Below are 21,316 nucleotides of genomic sequence, written 5' to 3'. Positions count from 1 at the left end.
ATGACTGTGTAAATAAATTTACATCCTCACAACATGAGGAATATCTGGACCACACACACACACACACACACAGACACACACATCAGGTCATGGTCACTTTTGGGGACACTACATAGACTTACATTCATTTCCTGGAGACTTACCCTAACCCTAACCTTAACCACTGAACCAAAAATCAGCTTTTTCCCAATTAGGGACACGACTTTGTCCCCAACTGGGCAAGCCATCCCCAATTAACTTATCTTAAATTTGAAATTTGCCCCCAAAAGTAGCCTATGACAGACATGCACACAAACACTCACTATCTCTCTGCCACACATGCATTCCTGTTATTATGCACAAAACACATTTGCGCACATTGTTGACAATTCATATAAATAAAGTAGACTTTAAACATTTATGTTCATACTTTTAAAAAAAGTCACTTTTTAATCACATCTTTAATTTACAACACAGCCACTGAAACAGCAAGGAAAAAGCACTTAAAATCATTTACCTGACACATTAATGGTTATATCCCTTCCATCATTCACAGGTCATCCATCGCATGAATCAGTTACAGCACAGTGAGGTCATTTCACTTTTGCTTAAAAAACATATAGCCTGCTGCTTGCAATTCACACAATGAATGCTTCACAATTATGATTCAAGATTAACATTTTTCAGTTTCAAAGAGAATCCACTCATCTGAACGTAATGTGACCCAAGTTCAGTTTTCACCCTCACATTGTTTCAAGTAAGGCAATAAAAGCCAGCTCATTACCAACAACCCAGTCCTTTCAAGTTTCCCGTGCCGTTCAGGTCAGCATTATTATGCATTATGTTCAAGTCTTTGTGTCTACACATGACAGGTCCAGACCTGACTTGTTTAAAACAGCTTTCATCCTCAACTCCAACCTCAGTCACATCAAATAAATCAAGTTATAAAAAAAAAAAAATGGGGTGAAAAAAGGCAACTTTCCATAAAAGCAGAGTCTACATTGTATCCTGGAAAGACTTCCCTCCTCCAGTGATGTGAGCCTTCCCCTCCGTGCTGACAAAAGTGGTCTTCACCTTTATCAAAGCGGCACGGTGCCTTTGATGTGCACAGCCGGGGACGGATAAAGATATTGGTTATTAGCAGGAAAAAAAAAGTACCAGCCGCAGGCAAGTTAAGTCTATCCAAACGTGGACATATTAGGGAGTTCTTCAGCGTCCTGACCCACATCTTATTATTTATTTCCTCACCACTTGGTCCAGACTTGGCTTCTGAGCAGCATAAATGCAGTTACATTTACATCTTGCAAGAGCATAGCTAGGAATTCTGGCCTGCTTAACAATATTGCACCGGGCCACTTTTTTTTTTTTTTTTTTTTTTTTTTTCTGTTAAATATGAACATTTTTGTGGGCCCCTGAAAGCCTCAGTCTTTAACCCCAACAGCTGCAGCGCTGCTCTAGAGGCCTGAGGTGTCCAGCCACCAGGTCTGGAAAATCAGGCCATGAGACCGTCCTTTAAGCTGGCCAGCGGATGATCCGTGCAACACAGATTCATTTGCGTGTGCAGCCAGGGTAAGGAGGAGGGGGGGAGTAGTTGGCCGGCCGAGGCTGAGTCGGAGTGTAAGGCGGGGGGTGCAGGGAAGGAGGGTACATCTCGTAGTCGTAGGTGTATGGAGGTGGAGGACCTGAAGTACAAAAGAGAAATAAAGCAACATAAATTGGTCAAACGTGTATTTATAATATAATAATGACAAACTTGACATGTTTTTTGCATGTTTAAAAGGTAAATGATGCCCTCTTAAACTCAGGATACCTGCCCCCATTTTAACAATGAGTTTGATGGGACAGTTCCGCCCTCTAGTGGCTGAACTGAGAGCTGCACTCTCTAGAGAAAGGGACTTGGACTAACAACTGAAGAAGGTCAAAAAAGTAGCTCTGTTGACCACAATACATGGGCCTCACCAGGGGGGACTTACATTATTCACTGAAACATCAAAGCAGCAGAGATGAAAGAAAAGATGAATGGAGTTAGTCAAGCCTCGCTCCAAACCGAAGGGTTACATCAGCACAACCTCACATTTATTACACCATTATTTTATAGCACACAGTGTAATAAGAGTGTTCTAGTAGGAGATTTAATTTTAAATAGGCCAAGTGCTGATCTGAAACTGCTGTGAATGCTCAGACAAGAGGTTTTGCGAGATGAGAAAAATGTGACTTAATCAATAATTTATACCTCTAAGGCACTGTTAATTAAATAAAACTAGTGAATAATATAAGCGCCGATCACCAAGTAAATTATAAATCACACATATATGTCGAGTAAGTCTTCTTTGTGGCAGTGGAAAAAAAAAATAGGACAACAGAATCTCATACCCAAGAGTGTCAAGAGAGAGAAAATAATTCATATCACTGCAGCTACATACATATCCACTCATATTGCACCGCTTTGTGTGTTTGAGCGTCATGTTTATGAAATATGATCATGAGCTGCAGGGCAGAGCGAAGAGTCCAGTGTAGCATGAAGGCGATACACTGAGGAGAATGAGACGTGATAAATAAATGATGAGCCCCAGAAAAAGAAACAGTATTCCAGTAGGGTTGGAGAGTGTCACAGTGTACATTTCTCTCTCATCTCTGATGTGCAGACAATGTACCTGCAAGTACAATGTAGAAACATTGTCGTTGTTTGAGCGGGAACAGAGTGTAACAGGAAAAAAAAAAATGCTAAAGTAGGAGGTAAAAAGCAGGGAAATGAGGCATATTTATGAGCGTTTCAAAGGGTAGTTATGTATTAAAAGTGTCTGAACAGAGCTCAGGGTTAACCGGAGATGGTGGGAATCCTTTATATTCTGAAAGGAAACAGCTCTGTCTTTGTGCTACTAGTCAGAAATGGTGCTCAAGGCCAAGGTGGACCCCTTAACATACTGTATTACGCCAATTCATTTTTTTTTACATCTGCGTTTTCTTTTCATTTCTTGTTGCCTGAGGAGAGGAGATGAGGTTTCACTTAATACATCAATAAGGGAGGGTTTCTTTTGGCTGGAGTGTATCCTTTAAAGTGTGTGTGTGTAAATACATTGCTACCAATTTCTAATGAGAAATACTTAATGAAAAAAGGTTTAAAAGTTATAACTTGAGCTTGGGTAATATTGATAAATGATAACGTAATGCTCAATAAATCTGTAATATGCAATTGTTTTGTTCCTTTGTGTGTATGTGTGTGTGTAGACCCACCTGGGTAGCCCTGGGTCACAGTGTTGATGTATGAGGTGCTGAACACGCCGACCCGGGCACCCCGACCATTCTTCATGCACATACACACGCACAGGAACAAGGCTGCCACCGCCCCCATGAGAAACACCACGCCGAAAACGATACCGGAGATGGCAGTGCCCCTGGAACACACACACATACACACACACAGATACTATGAGCCATCCAGTTAAGTGTGAGAGGGGGCAGCTGGTAGTGACTAATACTTCTAAATTGCTGCCATGGAGATGGACTGCAGCATCTGATGTAGATCAGCTGTGCGATGTGTGCGTGACTGTGTGAAGGAGTGCGTGTGCATTGGTGTGTGTGGTGTGTTCACTGCAGAGGAGTCTGTGAATTGGCAATATAAAAACAGAAAAATCACTCTAACAGGTTTGTTACGTCTTCATAGTCAGCATTAGTCAGCATGTCACATTTAGCCCTGTTTGTGTTCAAGAGCAGCAAATTCTGACTGTCATTCAAGGTTTTGTATTGAGAATAAAAATGCAAATATACAATTTCGCGACAAGAGACCCTACAAATACACAAATGAAAACACAAAATCTTCTTAAAAAGGAAACAGGAGTCTGAGAACTAGGTGAAAGTGTTAAAGCAGTTGTGCTGAATAAATCAGGCAGAGGTCAAAGGTCAGATCCTCTGAAGAGTCTTCTGGCATGTTAAAAGACAGCTGGCGTCTGCATTAGCTGTTTTCGTTCATTTGAATCTCAGGGCTGGGTTATGCTAGAAAAGAATCGGTTTGTACGAAGTGCAAAAAAAAAAAAAAAAGTGTTTATAGACATTCTGATTGGCCACACTCAAGTTTGGAGTGAAAAGCCAACAGTCATACAGAGATATTGTTTAACTATGGGGGATAACAGCGCATATTTTCAGAAAGTCACTCCTGGAAAACAAAAATAGTTGTGCAATGAATTAAAAAAAAAGCGCCTGAGAGAGAAGTTCAAATCCTGTTTACTTTCACTCCTCCGCAGCCTGGCCATTCACAACGCCAAGTTGGTGTGAACGTTGGATTATTGGTTGTGTAAAGTAACAAAAATTGTCGGATTCAGCCTCCCTTTACTGCCAGTACCAGAACTGCACCCAAACCCATAGCTGTCAAGATGGATCTAAAAATGCTGTTTCCATGTCTACAATTTCTCTGAACTATTTGGTCATTTCCCTAAAAATTTAAAACATTCACAAGCAGAACTACAATCAGAGCTCTTCTTTCTCAGTTCAATGGCGGTGGACAAAAACAAAAGTATTTGGTAAGAAGTGTGGCTGAATTGATTTTTATAAACAACTTAATTCTTGTGCAGCTGCATCAAAACTTCACAAAAAGCGTCCAACAGCAGAAAGTTGTCGATAACAACACCCGTTTTTATGTGATCGGCTATATTTAGACACAAAAAAGTTGGACATTAAACCCAAATATAGGTGTATTTGGTTCTGCCATATTTATATAAGTTTTACTCTGTGATAATCATGGGCCAAGCATTTTCAAAAACACTACAGGACCAGTTTTCTCCAACAAAAAAGTTTCAAGTGTATCTATGTGGTCTCAAGTTTCTTGTTGTGTCTGTGCGTTAACTTACGAGAGGACGTCTCCCACGTAAGCGTAGTAGGAGCAGCAGAAAGGTGGTGATCCATCGCAGCAATACTCTATACAGCCTTCACACTGGGCCTCACTGCCTCCTGCAACACACATGCACACACTATTAAGAGGGATGTCACATTGTGAGGAGCCAAAAGTTTATAGCAATTCTTTAAGTGCTGGTAGGTAATTTTATACTTTAAGATAAAGGATTTCAAGAGTCTTTTAAAAAGGTTATAACGAAGAAAATTATGAGAAAGAAAAATCTATGACACTGTCGTAAGTGACCACTTAAAGTAAAAGACGCACTTCAAAGAAACTATTAAGTCAGGTCTTGTTATCTTGGAAACTTTTTAAACTTTTCCCTCAATTAAAAATTACTTGAACGCTATAAGGAAACCTTTTCATGAGCTAACCTCAAAGCACACAACCTCAACCAGCAGCCTCTATTTATACCTTCAAAGACATTTAAAAGCACCAAGACAGTCGATTTATTATGAGTTCAGAGGACTGAAGGAGCACTTATCTGTTTTAGAAAGCAATCAATACCTGTGGAGCTTCTGGGGAAAAGAAAATTTAAAAGGATCTCTGTAGTGAACTCAAACAGAGACCTTGGGTTTTGTTCCAATAAACCCAGCCACCTCTACTACTCTGTATTGCCACATGTAAGATTTTTAATATCAGTTAAATCAGGAGCCAAAATGCAACCGCAGTCACAGGAAGCTTTCTCAATCCTCCCAACTCTTTCCAGCAGGGCTAGCAACAGGCCTGAAGTGATCTTGTCATAGTTTTTCTAAAACAACGAATACCAATGAGTTCAAATGGGTGCTCTCCAATTACATATAATATATAATACAGACACAACATGGCAACAGGCAGCCGTTGCCATGCAATTGCTATGCAGCATTTAACCGAGTTAATAGGAGACATGCTTAATTTATTTTTCCATGGCAGGGGTGGCTGAAGAAGCAAATCAGCCCACCTCACCGACTAACTGAATCAAACACTGTAGGCTGCAAGCTGGCTGGATCTGACAAGACAAATCTAGGAAAAAGCCTAAAAAGCAACATTTCCATAAGTTTGGACTGTGTTTAGTTGCCAGATTGTGTTGCTTTTACAAGCTTAATGGTATAATAGCTTTTTTTTTAGTTAGTTAGTCTTTCAGGAGGATGCATCAAATATCCAAAGGGATTTGGGTGAAACTAGTGATTTCATTTGGGTAGTGATTGATTTGTGCATTCACATCATTTGACAATTGTCTTAAATATAAAGACTGATTCCAAATCAAAGAGCTTTACAGGGTCAACAAATCAGTTTTGTTAATTATTCATTGGAAGTACAAAGCAAGTGAAAACAGCTGTATAATGTCTTCTGTTGCTCTGGAGGAGTTTTGTCAAGTCTGAGAAAATAATGCTGATGTTGTCAGATTATCAGATTTATGGGCAGTGTAGGAGTTTGACCCATACTAGAGACTGAAAGTCAGAATATCTCAGCCTATGCTGCTGACATTTTGCCCACTCTTTTTAAGAGTCACTTTCCTATGAGTTCCCCTACCTTAAGAAAGTGTAATACCAAATTTGCTGGAGTGCCCCTTTAATACCAATATGGAGAGCTGGTCAGGAGTTGGAGGTTTCTTGAGGTTACTTTGAAAACTGTCCCCAGACACAGAAAGTGTGAAAACTGAAGTAGTCACAGTGATCCAACAACTGAATTAATTACATCTTGAGTGGGAGGTCTTTAGAGTGGGATACAGCGTGACTGCCGTGTGTTTGCGTGGGGGTCAAATTAATCTGATTTAATAGCTAACATCTACCACTTGTGCAACTCATGACGCATGATCCAGCGGGATCGTTTTGCATCTAACATGCTTATTCCTGCTACAAGCAGACACGGCATTTGCAGAATCTATTACTTTTGTGTTTGTGATTAATGTGGCTCATTACCCCCACCCTCTCTGCTCAGCCAAAGCCTCCATATTCAAAAGCATTGTACACACAGCTGTGCCTCTGTGTACTCGTCTCAACCTGCTGCCACGACACGACCCCTTTTTTTTTTCCCTCCATCTGAAGGCTTTTCCCCTTCATGAGCTGCAATATTTGTGTTTTTCGCCGCCGCGCCGAAGGTTGGAGTCTTTCACAATCTGGAGCCCAAATGAAGGACGCTGTAAAGAAAACAAGCTCTGTGCATATGTGTGTGCTGAGGATCTGCTTTCTCTCAGCAATCACTCACACTCAAATGATGTGTGCCTGAAGGCATATGCACATTTCCAGGCATAGGTTCACATACAGGTAGGAAAAAAAAAAAGAAAGAGCAGAGCGCTGCCTTTTTATTACTGCAGGAAGGGACTTTTCACAAAGAACTTGCAGAATATTAAACAACATATGGACACGTTTTTTCCTGCAGAAACCTAAATTCACAGTGCCAGGACCTTTTAGAGAGAGATAACATGCTTTTCTTTTCATACAAAAGTTTTGATGGGTGTTTCCTTTAAGAAACACCCATTAAAACTTAAAAATTACTTAAAAAATGTAAGTTTTAATATAAATGCTGTGATATTTCCATGTAAAAGCCTCCAGGAGGTCCCATCAGCAGACTTCTGGCGTGCTCTTTCTGGGTGGTCCTTTGAGGTCCTGGCTCCTGTCTCTCCACACGCTGGGAGACAATGGCACCATGTCCTTCACCCCCACCCCACCCCACCCCTTTTCACACACACCACCACCACCACCACCACCTAGTCCTCTCCCCTGCCCCCCCCTTCACAGCACTGTTGCCAACTGCAGACTTGACACAGATGAAAAGTTTTCCAGCAGCTTTCATGTTTGGTCTGTGCTTTATTTGGAGTGTAACGCATCCAGACTAGTGGTTCCCAAATTGAGTTCTGAATAAATTTATACATATCACTGACTTTCTATAGATTATCAACACTTTTTTCAGCAGTTTTCTGAGCTTGATGGAGTCACATTAGTAATAAAACAGAGAGAAATGCCATTAAAGAGAACTTACAGGTAGATTATGTACATGTTGCTGCTGAGAGAAGCGAAAAAAGTCCATGCAAAATAATTAAAACAAAAACTCACCAGTGAATAAACAAAGCAGCAGCGAGTTCCTCAACAATTTCCATCTCACCGCCTGCGTCCTCCTCCTCCTCCTCCAGGGGTTTTCCATGACCCTTCTTTCTCTCCCTCTGCGCCCACTTTCCGGACTGCTCCTATGTTCTTAATCAATGACAGAAAATAACAAAAAAAAGCCTGGGCTTGCAGCAGCAGTCACCTATTTGGCTCCTCCAGGATCATTGTTGTATCCCTCCCTCCTCCTTTCCCTCAAAGAGAGCAGCGAACCGCTCGTTGTGACTTCGGCTTGTTTCAATGTTTCTTCCTCAAAAGTGAAGCTCGGTTTGTTCCTCCACGTGTGCGCGTCTTTTCAGTCGCCGCTCCGTCCTGTTCCCACACCTCCGACTGACTGCTGAGGTTTTTATTCCCCTCCCATCCCCCGTCTGCTCAAATTACCCTGCTGGGTTTACACTGAGGAGAGAGAGAGAGAGAGAGAGAGAGAGAGAGAGAGAGAGAGAGAGAGAGAGAGAGAGAGAGAGAGAGAGAGAGGTATGAAGTCAGCAACAATATGAAAACACTTCTGGTCGACGTTTTCAAAATAGCACTTTAATTGACAGAATGTATGGTTTTGGAATAAACGCAGAGGCCCCCAAAGTAAAGAATCTGTTCAAGAGTTCATTTTTGATCATTGCTTATTTGTAACATGTGTTCTCTTTGTATAATAATAAGAATAAAAATAAGAATAAATACCAGAAGGTCGTTTAACAACAACCCCAGAATCCTCAAAGCCTCTTCTAACCAGCTGGATGAAAAATATTCCATCCTTTGCAGAATAAAATTGTTTCCATTGTTTCCTAATCCAAACAAAGATGGGAACTGGACATGCTCAATTCATGCAACGTCTGTTTTTCAGTAATATTTGTCTTTATTGATGCTAAATTGTATTATTTCATATTTTCCAAATGTAGCAAATAATTCAGGCAACGACTCACAGTAGGTCCCCAGTTACAGATGTGTGGCAAATTCAAGTAAAAAGCACTCAATTGTCAGGCATTGCCCCCAGATGCTCCCTTTTCCTTGCTTTGGTCCCATGGGTGTTAATTTCGAGATCTGGTGACTGTGAAGGCCATAAAGCAAGTGATTCACATAATTTTTCATACTCATTATGTCACGCCCTTGAAGCATCTGCATTCACCATGTTTCTCCAATCATGTATTCAGGATTTTTTTTCAAGTTGTCACCAGTTTGTCAACAGTTTTCCCTAAATTACAGAATACTCGCCACAGTTAAATGAATCCCTCTCTTTGGGGAATATATTTCAAATATTCATTTATGTAAAATCATTAAATAATATTTCACATTATCCATTTGACTGCGCACACAGTCTCTTTTTGTTTTCCAAAATATTGGCAGATTTTTACAGCATTCCTTACCCTATTTATCATGGCTTGACAGTGAATAATTATACAAAAATAATTCTTGGTTGACATAGTAACAATAGTTTTATGTAGAGGAGGTCACAGCGCCCCTAATATTTCTGATAATATGTGAAGTAGTATTAGTCATAGTTATATTTAATGATTTTGAAGGCAGAAGCGCATGTTTGACGCACTCATCCTTCTTATGTCTAACTTGACACAGAAAGAAAAACGGCGTGTGCATGTGTTTGCGTGCACGCTCACACTCGTGCGCGGGCTGGCCGCCCCGCGTGCCCGTCAACCTGCCGCTTTCCTCCGCTGCTTCACATGCCGCCGTCAACATCACGACCTCTAAAGAGGAAGCAGACTGTAATGACCCAAGGCGACCCCTCTTCCACACGACTCACGATTTTCAGACACCGAACAACACGAACCGTCCTACTTTCTTTTTGGGTTTAAATCTGTCCTAGAGCCATTATGTCAGAGTTGGAATAATTTGAAAACTTCATCCCATTAATATTTCTGCAACACACGGTTATCATGTCAAAACCCCTCACACATAAGAGCAAGGAAACACACTTGATATGATTAAGAGAGTTCATTTTCATATAGCATAGAGGATTCTTCCTGTCTCTTCCGGCTGGGGGGCACCATGAGAAGAAAAAGTTAGAGAAGGATCACTCAAGGCTGGATTAGCAACTGGGAAAAGAGGGCTGCTGCCCCAGGGTTGGTTCTAATTTAATTGAAAATATGTGTAGGAATAGGCAGCACCCTGATTTACCACATAATTTATAGGTCCTGTAATGTCAAACTGTAGCTTTAAGACCTTAACTGTTTCAGTTTTCTGCTTGTATGCTGCATATTCCTTAATTAATGTGTTCAGTGTGGCTCATAAAAAAATATGGAACCAGGTATTACAGACAATTGTACAGAGAAGGGGAGGAACATTACCCCACACTAACAGAAAATGACATGATAGGGCACCATAGTGGAAGGGAGGAGTGCATGATGTTTTTGGCTAAACTGGTGTCATTTAGGGCATATTATTGTTGTCCAGCAACATTTAAGGACCACCATCCCCACACACACTCCCCTCTGTGCTGGGAATACTTTTGAAAAAGCTGCTTGTGCCGACCTGCATTGACTTAACCACAGTCATGAAACTGATAATTATAGGGCTAAATTATACTTCTGGAAAGGCCCCCGGTGTAGCCCACGAACATCAGCAACCATAAATGTTCACCATCCAACAACTGAATTTGGCTCTAACTTTGGAGAAATTATGACTACATATCCGTTTAATGTAAAATTAATAGCCCTCAAACAACAATATGTTCTAAATACTCAGTAAAGAAGTTGTCCTAACTGGAGAAATAATGTAGAAATGACCATTAAAGTGGATTTTCCTAATATGATTTCATTTGATCATAAATTATACATACTATATGTGTGTAGGGATAATTGATATTTTCCTGGAACCATCTGTGGCATCTATTGCACAGACTGAATGAAGTATGCTTTTGGCTGTAATAGATTCCGAGGTCTTTTAAATATGAATGTTCCTTTGAAGTTTGAAAATTGGATCAAATATGCCATAATTTAAACAAACTTTTATGTGCAACCTAGGGTGGCAAAAGGATGAAGATAATTTAGTTCTCAGAAATGCCACCCACATTGAGCAGCGATGATTCATAATGCCTTCCAGATGTTTCTTTTAAACTGTAATGATGTGACGCTGAGACATGAAAAAACAAGCAGGTAAAAAAGTATGTTAAATTTCAGGCGTACATATTAGTGGTGACATTTTCCTCCCCGATTTTGTGTTTTTCTTTGTCAATCTTAAAGTCATGAAATTACACAGAGTATACATCCTCGCCTACATCAGTAGTTTAGGCTTACAGAGTCCAATGACACATTATGCTATTATGCAGATTAGAGAGATGGCCAATCTTCTTCTTAACCATCCATAATTACAGGATAATGATTTCCTTTGTGCTGCAGTGGGAGTCGACAAGGCGGGAGGCGATCTTCCTCAGGGCCCAACAGGAAGTGCCACACGGGCTCCAGCTTTTAGTGACAAGGCTGGGGGTAATTGTCTGGTCCCAGCTGGGGTCCAGAAAGTTCAGGGGAAATGCCTGAGTCCAGAGAATTAAAAAAAAATCCACAAAAGTATCAAAGAGAAGAAAGCTCAGCAGGGATGCAATCAAAATTTGTATAATCTGAGGAAAATTACTTGCTTTCTAAAGGTTATTTCTGCTTCATCGGTCTGTAGGGGAAGACAGTGAATTCAACACTGATTCATCACTGAATATAAGTTATAAAGCCTACTGTCTTTTCCATGTAATGCAACTTTATTTTCCAACCAACAAAATCCACATGTGCTTTAGACAAACATATAACTGCAAAACTACTTAAAAAAGACTCAAAGAGTTAGCTTAATGATGATAAAAGGTGGTGATAATAAATTAGGCCTCATTGATTTGCAGAGAGGTTAATGAGGAATCAAAATGTTTATGTTATGTTAGCTTTAATCTCAAAGTACATTTGTGGCTAACAAATAGATCATTAGAGGACATATACGCCTGCAAAAGGCCACCATGTAGCTTTAAAAAGGTCAAGGCTAGATTACAGACCCAGGGGCCCCCAAAAGCTCCAGGTTCACTGTGTGACAATTGGTCTGTGACTATAAGATCAAACGTAACTTTTCTTGGGAATATGCACTGCTAAAATATCAACTGACATGATAAGGGCACTAAAATGGATGGGTCCTGCTTTATTATCTGCTCTTAGGGCCAAGTCTTTGAGGGGTCTTGTGTCAAAATGGCTTTGGGATCATCATTATTTCAGCTTATATTTTGTTTAGGTTGTGTTTAATTATATTGTCACACAGCAAACCTTGGGCCATGTAAAATTCCAGTAGACCACGATGGGGGGCGCAGTAGCTCATTTTTACTCCCCTTGCAGATGAACTAAACCACCACTTGACTGCCATTTGACTGCAATGTTTAGAGACTGTGGATCGATTTTGGAAGTTGAAATACTCCCATCTAATGGACAAAACCTGAATTACAAAAGATGATATTCACATTTTGGATAAGGGTATCATATCTTTCCAAAACTACATTGTTAAGTATTAGGAGGGTGAAGGGATGAAAGAAAATTCACCTTGCAGATTGTGGGATTGTGCATATGTGTGCATGTGTGTGTTTGTGCCCATGCAACTGCAAATCAATGTACCTCCCAAGTTCAAACAGACAAACCACTCTGGAGACATTAGTTGCACAATTCAATGTGATACTTTATTCATGAACCTAGGACCATATATATATAACACTGTATAAATACTCTATATATTCTACTTCCTTCTGTGGTCTCAATAACAAATAACAAATAAAAAATAATATTAAAAAGCCACATGATTATATATAACAGGCTGTACAAAAATAAATAATGTTTGGATATTCTGTACAAAAGAGGAAAAAAAAACTTGATAGAAAAAAACAAATTGCCTTCGCAGAAGGCAGGAGAGACTTACTTATGAAGTAGTAGCAGGAGACAAGTCCCTCTTTAGGTCTCCACACACACGCACACACAGGCACACACAAACTCACACACACCTCTTTGGTCTTTGAAATGTTCCCTCATTGGAAGCTGTGTAGACGAGGGCAAGATATGGCTAAAGGACAAAGTACGATGTACTGAGGCATTTAGAGACAAATGGATGTTACAATGTGCCGCTGGCAAAAACAAAGATGAAGTGCTACAGGTTTGTGATAAATAAAATGTTGACTGGCAATTTTGAACAAAAAAAGACTATGAGCTATCTTATTTTCCATACCTGATGGGGTTAGCAAGTAGAATATGAGTTATTTTCTTTCATTTGTTTTTTATATACTCTGCAATAACCTCCCCCTCCCCACCCTTGTGTGTCTGTCCAGCCCAGCTTGGACAAACATCATATACATGTATTAAAAATTTGACACATACAGTCTCACAGACGCTCTCTCTCTCTCTCTCTCTCTCTCTCTCTCTCTCTTTCTCTCTCTCTCTCTCTCACACACACACACACACACACATACACACACACACACAAGCATGACATTGGCACGGTAAGCAGCATGCTCTAAGAAATCAGGAATGTCCATGTGTTCTTCTCCTTGATGGGAGGCAAAATGTGCCACTGCTGTGCTTCAAAACCAGACAGGCAACAAGCCGAATGCAGTCTTTATTGCTGCAATCAGGTGGCAGTGCCACTATAGTTCAACATCTGGCCCCAAAATGGAAAGGGTAAAAACTGGAAGTTACAGATGCAGTCATTGTGGACCCATTGTCATGTGGGACTGTTGGATCAACTGGAACCCATGAAAACCTGCAGCATAGATGTAAACATTCTGCCTCTTTAGATTGTCTGTAGGAAAAAGGAGGCAGTGAAGATCAGAGTTTTTATCTGATGTCTTTCTGAAAGTTGGGTGGAGAGAAGGAGGTTAGATTGTAGAAGCAGTCCTTAGCAGGCACTCTGATAGCAAAGTTCCAGCAGGGGTCGCGGCCGGTCTTTGGAGTCACAGCTGTCATGGTTTAGCGTGCGCCCATCATGGCCAATGCAGCGCAGTTGGCGTTTGCGGAAGCCTCGGCCACAGGTTTTGGAGCATAGCGACCATTCTCCGAGAAGCCAGGAGGGGCATGCCTGGGAGGCACAGGAGCGTGAAGCCAGGGGACGCAGCTCCTCTGGACAATCCTTAGAGGGACGACCCTGAGGGTCCAGACACACCACCTCTCTCTGTTGCACACCTCCTCCACAGGTCTGGGAGCATGGACCCCACTCCCTCAGGGTCCACTCGGCTCCACCCACCTCTGGGATGGCATTGATGGACGGGCGGCGGCCTCCATTGTTGTTGGAAGATGAAGCAGCATTGTTGGGTCTTGGGGCGAAGTAGCTGTACTTAACCCGGGGCCTTGGAGCCTCCCCTACAGACAGCACCTGGATGGTGAGGGGCTCAGGGAGTGGGGCGAAGCTCCGGAGCCGCTCCAGAGTGGCAGAGGAACCACTGTATCGCAACAGTGCTCCTCGCATGGCGATGTCGGTCTCCATGGTCATCAGCTTGTAATCGCCATTTAACAAATAGGTACCATCTTGGCGACGCACTGCCAAATAGCTGTTATCACGACGACCATTGCCAGGGGCACGTTGCTTGACGTCCAGATGGGTGGCACCAGCAGGGATAGTTACAACATCCTGGTAACCAGGCCTGAAACAGAGACAGACAGAGGTCAGATTTAGCCATAGAAATTGATTTTGACATACATGCAATGAAGACTTCACAGTTGTGTACAACTAAAAAGCTGCTAGATGTTTACCTGGCACGCTCCAGAGAGCCTGACACTTTCTTGCAGGTAGAACCGTCTCCACCACACACACCGCACTTATCAAAGCGCCTGTTTGAGCCAATGACACGATCACATCCAGCTTTGACACACTGGCCTTGAACACAAACTGAGGTGGAATCTGGGCTGCAGGGTGTGCCATCAGCCACCTGGGGGCAGCAGAGAGACACAGATGGAACATTAGGGTTATGTCTAGTAAGACTGTTATATAAGAGTCTGTGTCTAAAGGTAAAAAGTATTATACAGTATAAGTATTTTCCCCAGCAAGGCAGTAGCCTAGGGGCTGAGGGAAATTACAATAGTTGATCCTTACACTTGCAGGTCTGCACAGGTAAGATTACTGATATGAGATAAACTAGGCACCTGAGAATTTTCTAACAGCGTTCTAAAACAGAGTCATAAAAACACAGTTTATTAATATAATCTAGCATCTAGCAACTCTCACCTTAGATTTGAGGACAAAGAAGTATCCAGTTCCCTTGGCCCGGCACACCAACTTGCAGCGGTCTTTGGGTGACACTCCAGCATACTTGGGCACCCACTCAACACCCTCGCCTGAACCCAGTGACACTTGGGCTGACATGTCATTGTGGGCCAGGCACTGTTCCTCACGGAATGACAAGCCTGAGAAGGAGACAGAGAAAGGTCAGATTTATTGCCTATTTACCCTGACCTGCATGCTAACTTTCACACCAATGTGCAAAGTACATCAAAACATGACTTCTACATTTAAGATAAAGGAATTATTGCTTTGAAAACCAAAAAACAACTACACTGTAAGGTGCTATGTCTTTTTTTCCATAATATAAACCTCCAAGAAAGTGTATAGAACTGTTAAGAGGAAATCCTTATCCCAGATTAATTTTTCTCTTACCATTGGTATCAGGGCAGGCCTCCGTGTTACAGGAGCGGTACTGGATCCTCTTGCCTTCACAGTACTTTCCTCCATTCTTGGGCAAAGGGTTGTCACATGAACGGAAAGAATACTGCACTCCTCCACCGCAAGTTCGAGAGCAGTCGCCCCAGGGACCCCACACTCCCCAGCCACCATTGACAGGAGTCTGAAAACAGCAGACACATGACCATTACAATTTTGACCTAGGTTGATTGGTTCAACAGTAGGCAAAGAAAAGTAGGTATCAGCAAGTTTTGCTACATGCTATGCTGAAATGCTTTGACTGCTTTTATACTATGCAAAGTTTTTAGTCTCATTTATAGTGTGATTGGATTGACTCTGATTCCTACCTGGTGTTTGGCGGCTTGGCTCTTTGTGAGACACTGTCCAGCCAGGCAGTAGCTCTCATGCCCACATGGTGTTCCATCAGCCCAGGGAGAGTTCTTGGTCTGGCACACCAGCAAACCGTTGGATGTAGTCACAGTACACCACAGAGCTGCACAGGTTGTGCTCAGGTCTGGGCAGTGCTGGGAGTCGTCGCCAAAGGTCAGCCGGCACTGATGGTCCGCGTCATAGACTGTGCCAGGCAGGGGCTGGGGGAGTGGCTGAGGCTTGACTGGCTTATCCAGCAGGCACTGACCATGGCCGTTGTCTAGGAAGGTGGTGACCATGAGGGCGGAGCAGGGGGACCATGGCTGCTGCTGGTCCAAGTTGGAAAGAGTGGATGCCATCATGTGGGAGCCCCAGTGGGCACCGTTGACCCCAGAGCACAGCTGGGCATCATCATGAGGCATGTTGAACACGTGGCCTGCAGCACAGACATAAAATAACAGTTCTTTGAGCACCTCTGTCCCATAAATAAGTGATGTATGTGATTAATACATTTTAGCTTAGTTTTTTTCCATTCTCACACTCGAGAACATGATCTATTTTCTACTTACCCAGTTCATGTGCCACTGTAAATGCTGCTTGCAGCCCATCATCCTCAATAATTGAGCAGCTTCTGTCAGGGTCGCACACTGTACCAACATCTGCCATTCCAAGAGTATCACAAGAGTGGGCACCACACAGATCCTAAATGGGCAGACAGAGAGAAAAATGAATATATGAATACAACTGAGTGCTTTTTTTCTATCTCTCTCTCTGTTAGTTTCTCTGTCTTAACACACTTATTATTTTTAAGCTCCAACTTACCGTCCTGGTGAAGAGCACGGCAGTGTCATAGTGCTCAGGGTGGCGGTCACTTGGAGGGTTGTGCTGTCGCTGCCACTGGCAGAAGTTGCGGAGGGTCATGGCAGCATTAGATGACACCTGTGGGCCTCGTTCCTCCTCGTACACCACCAGCAGCTTCACCACTGCCAGGCTGATGGAGTTGTGGATGCTGGGGTGGCGGTAGAGGCGGGAAGCAACAGCCATGATGGTCAGAAGGTAGGGTTTCAGCCCGGCACCATGAAATTCAGCCATGGACTGGTCGGCAACCAGCATGATCTCAAGGTAGCGAGGGGTGGAAACAAAACGCCTGGTCCTCTGGTGAGCTGAGGGGAAGGAAAAGAGAGACAGAGAGAGGTCAGACCAAACCAGGTTCTTAGGTCATGTGAGTTGATATCAGGTTTCAGTACTAATTTCTGCTTGCACTGTAACTTTTTGGACTTATTTTAGATTTTCACTATATCTGGAACAGTCTCCCCACTGCTAAACTGTGTCAGTGTTCTAAACAGGAGCAACAAAGGCTCAGTTTTTTCAGAAGGATAGAGGCTCTAAAGAGAACTCCGGATGTGCCTGGAGGAGCCTGGCTGCAGTGACTCAGCGTCATACCACCGGCGGCTCCTCCTCCTCTGGGTCCACATTCCTAAAATGACCTTTTCTGGCGGAAAATTATGCGAGTGAGAAAGGGCAAAGGGAGAAAATCCGTTCTAGGTAAAAATGTCTGCCGGTGCGAGTTGTACCAGGAGGCGAGTTTACATGTCTCAGCGCTGCCGGGCTGTGGCTGGCCCCAACCCCGCTACTCCCCTCCCCTCCCTCCGTCCCTCCTCCTTCTCTTTCCTCTCGGAAAAGTATGCCCCTTCTCTCCTCTCCTCTCCTCTCTCCTCTCCTCTCCTCTTCTCCTCTCTCCTCTCCTCCCCTCCCCTCCCTTCCTCCTCTCTGGCAGTGCATAGACGGCGCTGTCAAAAAGAGAGCTGATTCCATTGCTCATGCTGTGCATCCCGGCACAACTTCAGCTGATTGTAGTTGGGTCAGCATATGTATTGTAGTCAGTGACTTGTATATAAGATAAGTATTTTTATTGTTTACTGAATGAATTTCATGATATTCTATAGAGTAAATAAATCACTTTCTCGGTGTTTCCTTGGCCAATTGTATCATCGTTGGTCTGAGAATTTGAACTCAGTCTATTATAAAGTAGATAATAACGTGTAAAATGTGCATAATATTTCTGCAGCCTTACCTGTCTGGTCTGAATTAGCTGCTCCGCGCTTGGCTTCTTTCTCCAGATTATTTGGCACCCTCTCCTCGTCCTCGTTGACCCCACACTTGGAGCTCCCCTCATCAGCCAAAGCTGCCTGACCTCTCCGGCGAATCGTGTGGACATCATCCTCATTACCCTGAAAGTCACTGGAGTTAAGGGGCTGAATAAAGTACTCTTCACCCTGAAAGTAGAATCCGCCCCTGAGTCCGTGGCACAGGTTGAGCGCAGCGGCAGAATGCTCCTCTCCGTTCACCGTGCCCGAGAAGAAACAACCAGGCTCGGATCCGCTCATGGGTTCCTGTGTCGGTTCGGACTCGGGACTCCCCACAATGTGGAAGACAAAACCCGGCGCCAAGAAGGTCTGGTCAGGCTCTAGCTGCAAGATCAGCTCCTTGCCAAATACGTCCAACCGGTACACCCTCATCTCCGCCTCCTTCTCCTGCTCCTCTGTGGAGAGAGTCCGCCACGCTTCGGTTTCGCTCTCGGACCGGGCCGTAGGGTCTAGTCTGACCGGCACCACGGTGCTCTCCTCCCAGGCGCTGTGCGCCGCGCCGACGCACAGAGCGGCGATTAAACCAATGGAAACTTGTAAAAACCACATCATATAACTGAAATCCGACAAGTGGAAAGAGAAATTGATAATAAAGTCTCTACGAGAAAACAAGTAAAATCCTTTAAAGGGGTTTCCACTATTAGCTACAACCCCCAAGTACTTTAACTTCCACAAAACTGTCCCCAAAATTACGCACACGCATAAAAATCTAAAAAGGGATCAAATCCAGTGCAAAACTCATTTAAAGTTATGTGCAGGTCTGACTTGTTGCAAAAAAAGTCCTTTCATTAAATGAAAATAAAAGCTGGATCTCAGCAGTAAATTCCAACAGGTCTCTCTCAATCTTTCCTTCTCCAAAACTCAGCAGATGTCTCAGTTTCTAGCTCTCTCTTTGAGATCGGGGGCAGGTTTTAGCTCTGCTGACCCGTCTGGTCTGTTGTCTGCTTTTGCCTTGCAGTCAGAACTGAGCCGGTCCCTCCTATATATCCCCCTGCCCCAGGACCACCCCTTCCTGAGGGCCCTTTGATCTCAGAGGGGCCAAATCCCGTGCGCAACGAAAACGCACCAGCGACCTGGAGCGTTGCCAATAATAATCAATCATTGTAGAGGATAGAGAGCTTTGGGCAGAGTAAAAGTTTTCCTCTTCAAGCCCTGCTTGTCTGTCACAATATGTACATATACACTCATAACTCCTGAATATTACTGAATACTGTATATTCCATTAATATTTCTCATACAGACCAATGGATAATTTCACACAAAGCGCCTTACATTTATAATATAGTGGCTAAAATAAAACCCCAAACCTCTAACTTCTGCACTGTTGCATTGCTCCACTTTCTGACTTAATATGTGAGCTACATACCGCTTATTAAGCCTATTCCAACATAAATTATGGTGACAGGCAGCGGCTGATGTGGAGCAGTGTTGTAGTGTCAGTGCAACTGGAGAAGGGAGATGGCAGCAGGTCGGGAATGGTAACCATATCGTGCTGGCCAGGGCTCCGGGAGCCGTACTCACCTCCTCCGTGCCAAGCCGGCTGTGGTGCGCCGTGGCCGGGTTCCGCAGCTCCGCTCCCCGGGGAGAGGGAGCAGAGCGGGGCCTCTGAGGTCTTAAGGTGGAGCAGGTCCTCCATCGGGCTGCCTCTACGCTTAAACCAAGGCAGAGAGAGCCCCTGTCCTTCGGCTTCTTCCCCCGCCCGCCCGGGCCGTTCCTCCTCTCCAACAGACAGGAAGAGTTTACACTGGAGTTTCATTAAAAATAACTGGCAAAGCAGCAAATCCATTATCTGCAGTGCACAGAGAGACATCACAAATGAGCTAAACTCCACTCACAGCAAAGAGAAAAACTTTTTTAATTTTTGAAATTCAGAGACGGTTTAGGAACAGCTATTTAATATTAAAAAACTGAGGTAATTCATCAATGTTTTGACAGAAATCATTTTTATATAGCTCAAATCGCAGCAGAATTTTGAGACTCTGAAAATAATGATAAACTAATTTTCAGAATATAATATCATATTATACTATAACAAATATGAAGACGCAAGTGTGGTGTCATTGATCTCAGTTTTTTTTTCTCTTACATACAGCTTCCTGGCATTATTTTGACTCTAGTGTCTCATTTTGACTCACTGCAAACATCACTGATCAGTCTATGTGAGGACAGATTTTGAAAGTCCACCTTAAAAGCAACAGGTCAGAAAAGAGGAAAATTTGCAATTTCAATATTCTCCAGTAGATGGTAGACAAGAGTTTAGGAAAATTCCATGACTGCTGCAGTGATTTTACCCGACTCGATTGACAAATCACAAGCTTAGCCGACAGGTGGCGCTGTTGTATTACACATGAAGGTTTGTAAAGCTGCAAGCCGTGAGCCACTGGCCGCAGGGAGGCAAACTTGGAACAGTAATGTATCTGCACTGTGTGCAGAATGATGCCTGTTTTTGAGGGTGCTGATCATGGCATCCACATAGAGAATATTTAGATAGAGTTGAGATATTGTGAACTTTTTTTTATTCCATTTTGTCTTTAGATGACACTGGGTCCAGACTTCAAAATAACAGTATGACACTTGGACTTTTGTCTATTGGATCTTAAGTCCTTAACCTTAAACACCAGGCCACCCTGATGCACAATCCGTCTGTGCAACAGTAAAGATTTTGGCCACATGAACTATAAAAATGTTCACTTTTTCATGTGATAATATGCGTTGATGTCTGTGACAAACAGTGCAAACAAAAATGCTGCTCAAAAAGCATTCGTCCACTTAGGTTTGAAACTAACTGCATAATTTACATCTGCAGAGTTAATTTAACTCCATTGCCTATACTGCTCGCCTTATCTGCCACCGGTAGTGAACTGAACCTCAATTAAGTACCATCCTGACCCATTTAAGGCCTTTTATATTCTTTCCAACTATGACATGAAACTAAAACTGCAGAGAAACTGCAATTGGAAACACTTTGTCATAGAATATTATCATAAATGTGAAAGTTATAATTAAAATGATGTCAGTAAAGGAAATAAGTGTATCTGTGATTGTTTGAAGGCATGTTTCTGCTGCTGGTAAATACTTATGGAGCTGTATCTTGGTGGCAAAGGACCCCATAATAACATTGGCCTTGCTGTCATATGTAACTTAGTATCTGTGTAGTTATCTGCAACAATGGTTATTCAAAGATGTGGGCATATCATATAGATTAATAGGCACATTACTATTTACAGATT

The 21,316-nt window shown here is 42.8% G+C and overlaps 2 protein-coding genes across 2 annotated transcripts; both read right to left on the bottom strand.

Annotated features, from left to right (window-relative positions):
- Positions 1 to 396: 396 nt before the first annotated feature.
- cyyr1 (cysteine/tyrosine-rich 1) lies at positions 397 to 8,326 on the bottom strand. Its single transcript, XM_067583321.1, has 4 exons — positions 7,900 to 8,326; positions 4,824 to 4,923; positions 3,214 to 3,374; positions 397 to 1,661 (listed from the first exon to the last, which is right to left on the bottom strand). Exons 1-4 carry the CDS (start codon positions 7,985 to 7,987, stop codon positions 1,528 to 1,530), a joined length of 483 nt encoding a protein of 160 aa, XP_067439422.1. The 5' UTR covers positions 7,988 to 8,326; the 3' UTR covers positions 397 to 1,527.
- Positions 8,327 to 12,567: 4,241 nt separating this feature from the next.
- adamts1 (ADAM metallopeptidase with thrombospondin type 1 motif, 1) lies at positions 12,568 to 19,053 on the bottom strand. Its single transcript, XM_067583495.1, has 8 exons — positions 18,014 to 19,053; positions 16,762 to 17,102; positions 16,509 to 16,641; positions 15,918 to 16,375; positions 15,547 to 15,733; positions 15,118 to 15,296; positions 14,646 to 14,821; positions 12,568 to 14,536 (listed from the first exon to the last, which is right to left on the bottom strand). The coding sequence occupies exons 1-8, from the start codon at positions 18,636 to 18,638 to the stop codon at positions 13,795 to 13,797; spliced, it is 2,841 nt and encodes a 946-aa protein (XP_067439596.1). The 5' UTR covers positions 18,639 to 19,053; the 3' UTR covers positions 12,568 to 13,794.
- Between the last annotated feature and the right edge of the window lie 2,263 nt (positions 19,054 to 21,316).

Source organism: Thunnus thynnus, chromosome 24 (genome assembly GCF_963924715.1).
Source record: "Thunnus thynnus chromosome 24, fThuThy2.1, whole genome shotgun sequence".
Classification (NCBI taxonomy): Eukaryota; Metazoa; Chordata; class Actinopteri; order Scombriformes; family Scombridae; genus Thunnus; species Thunnus thynnus.
The sequence above is the reverse complement of the archived record's forward strand: the minus strand, read 5'-3'. Positions and strand labels throughout refer to the sequence as shown.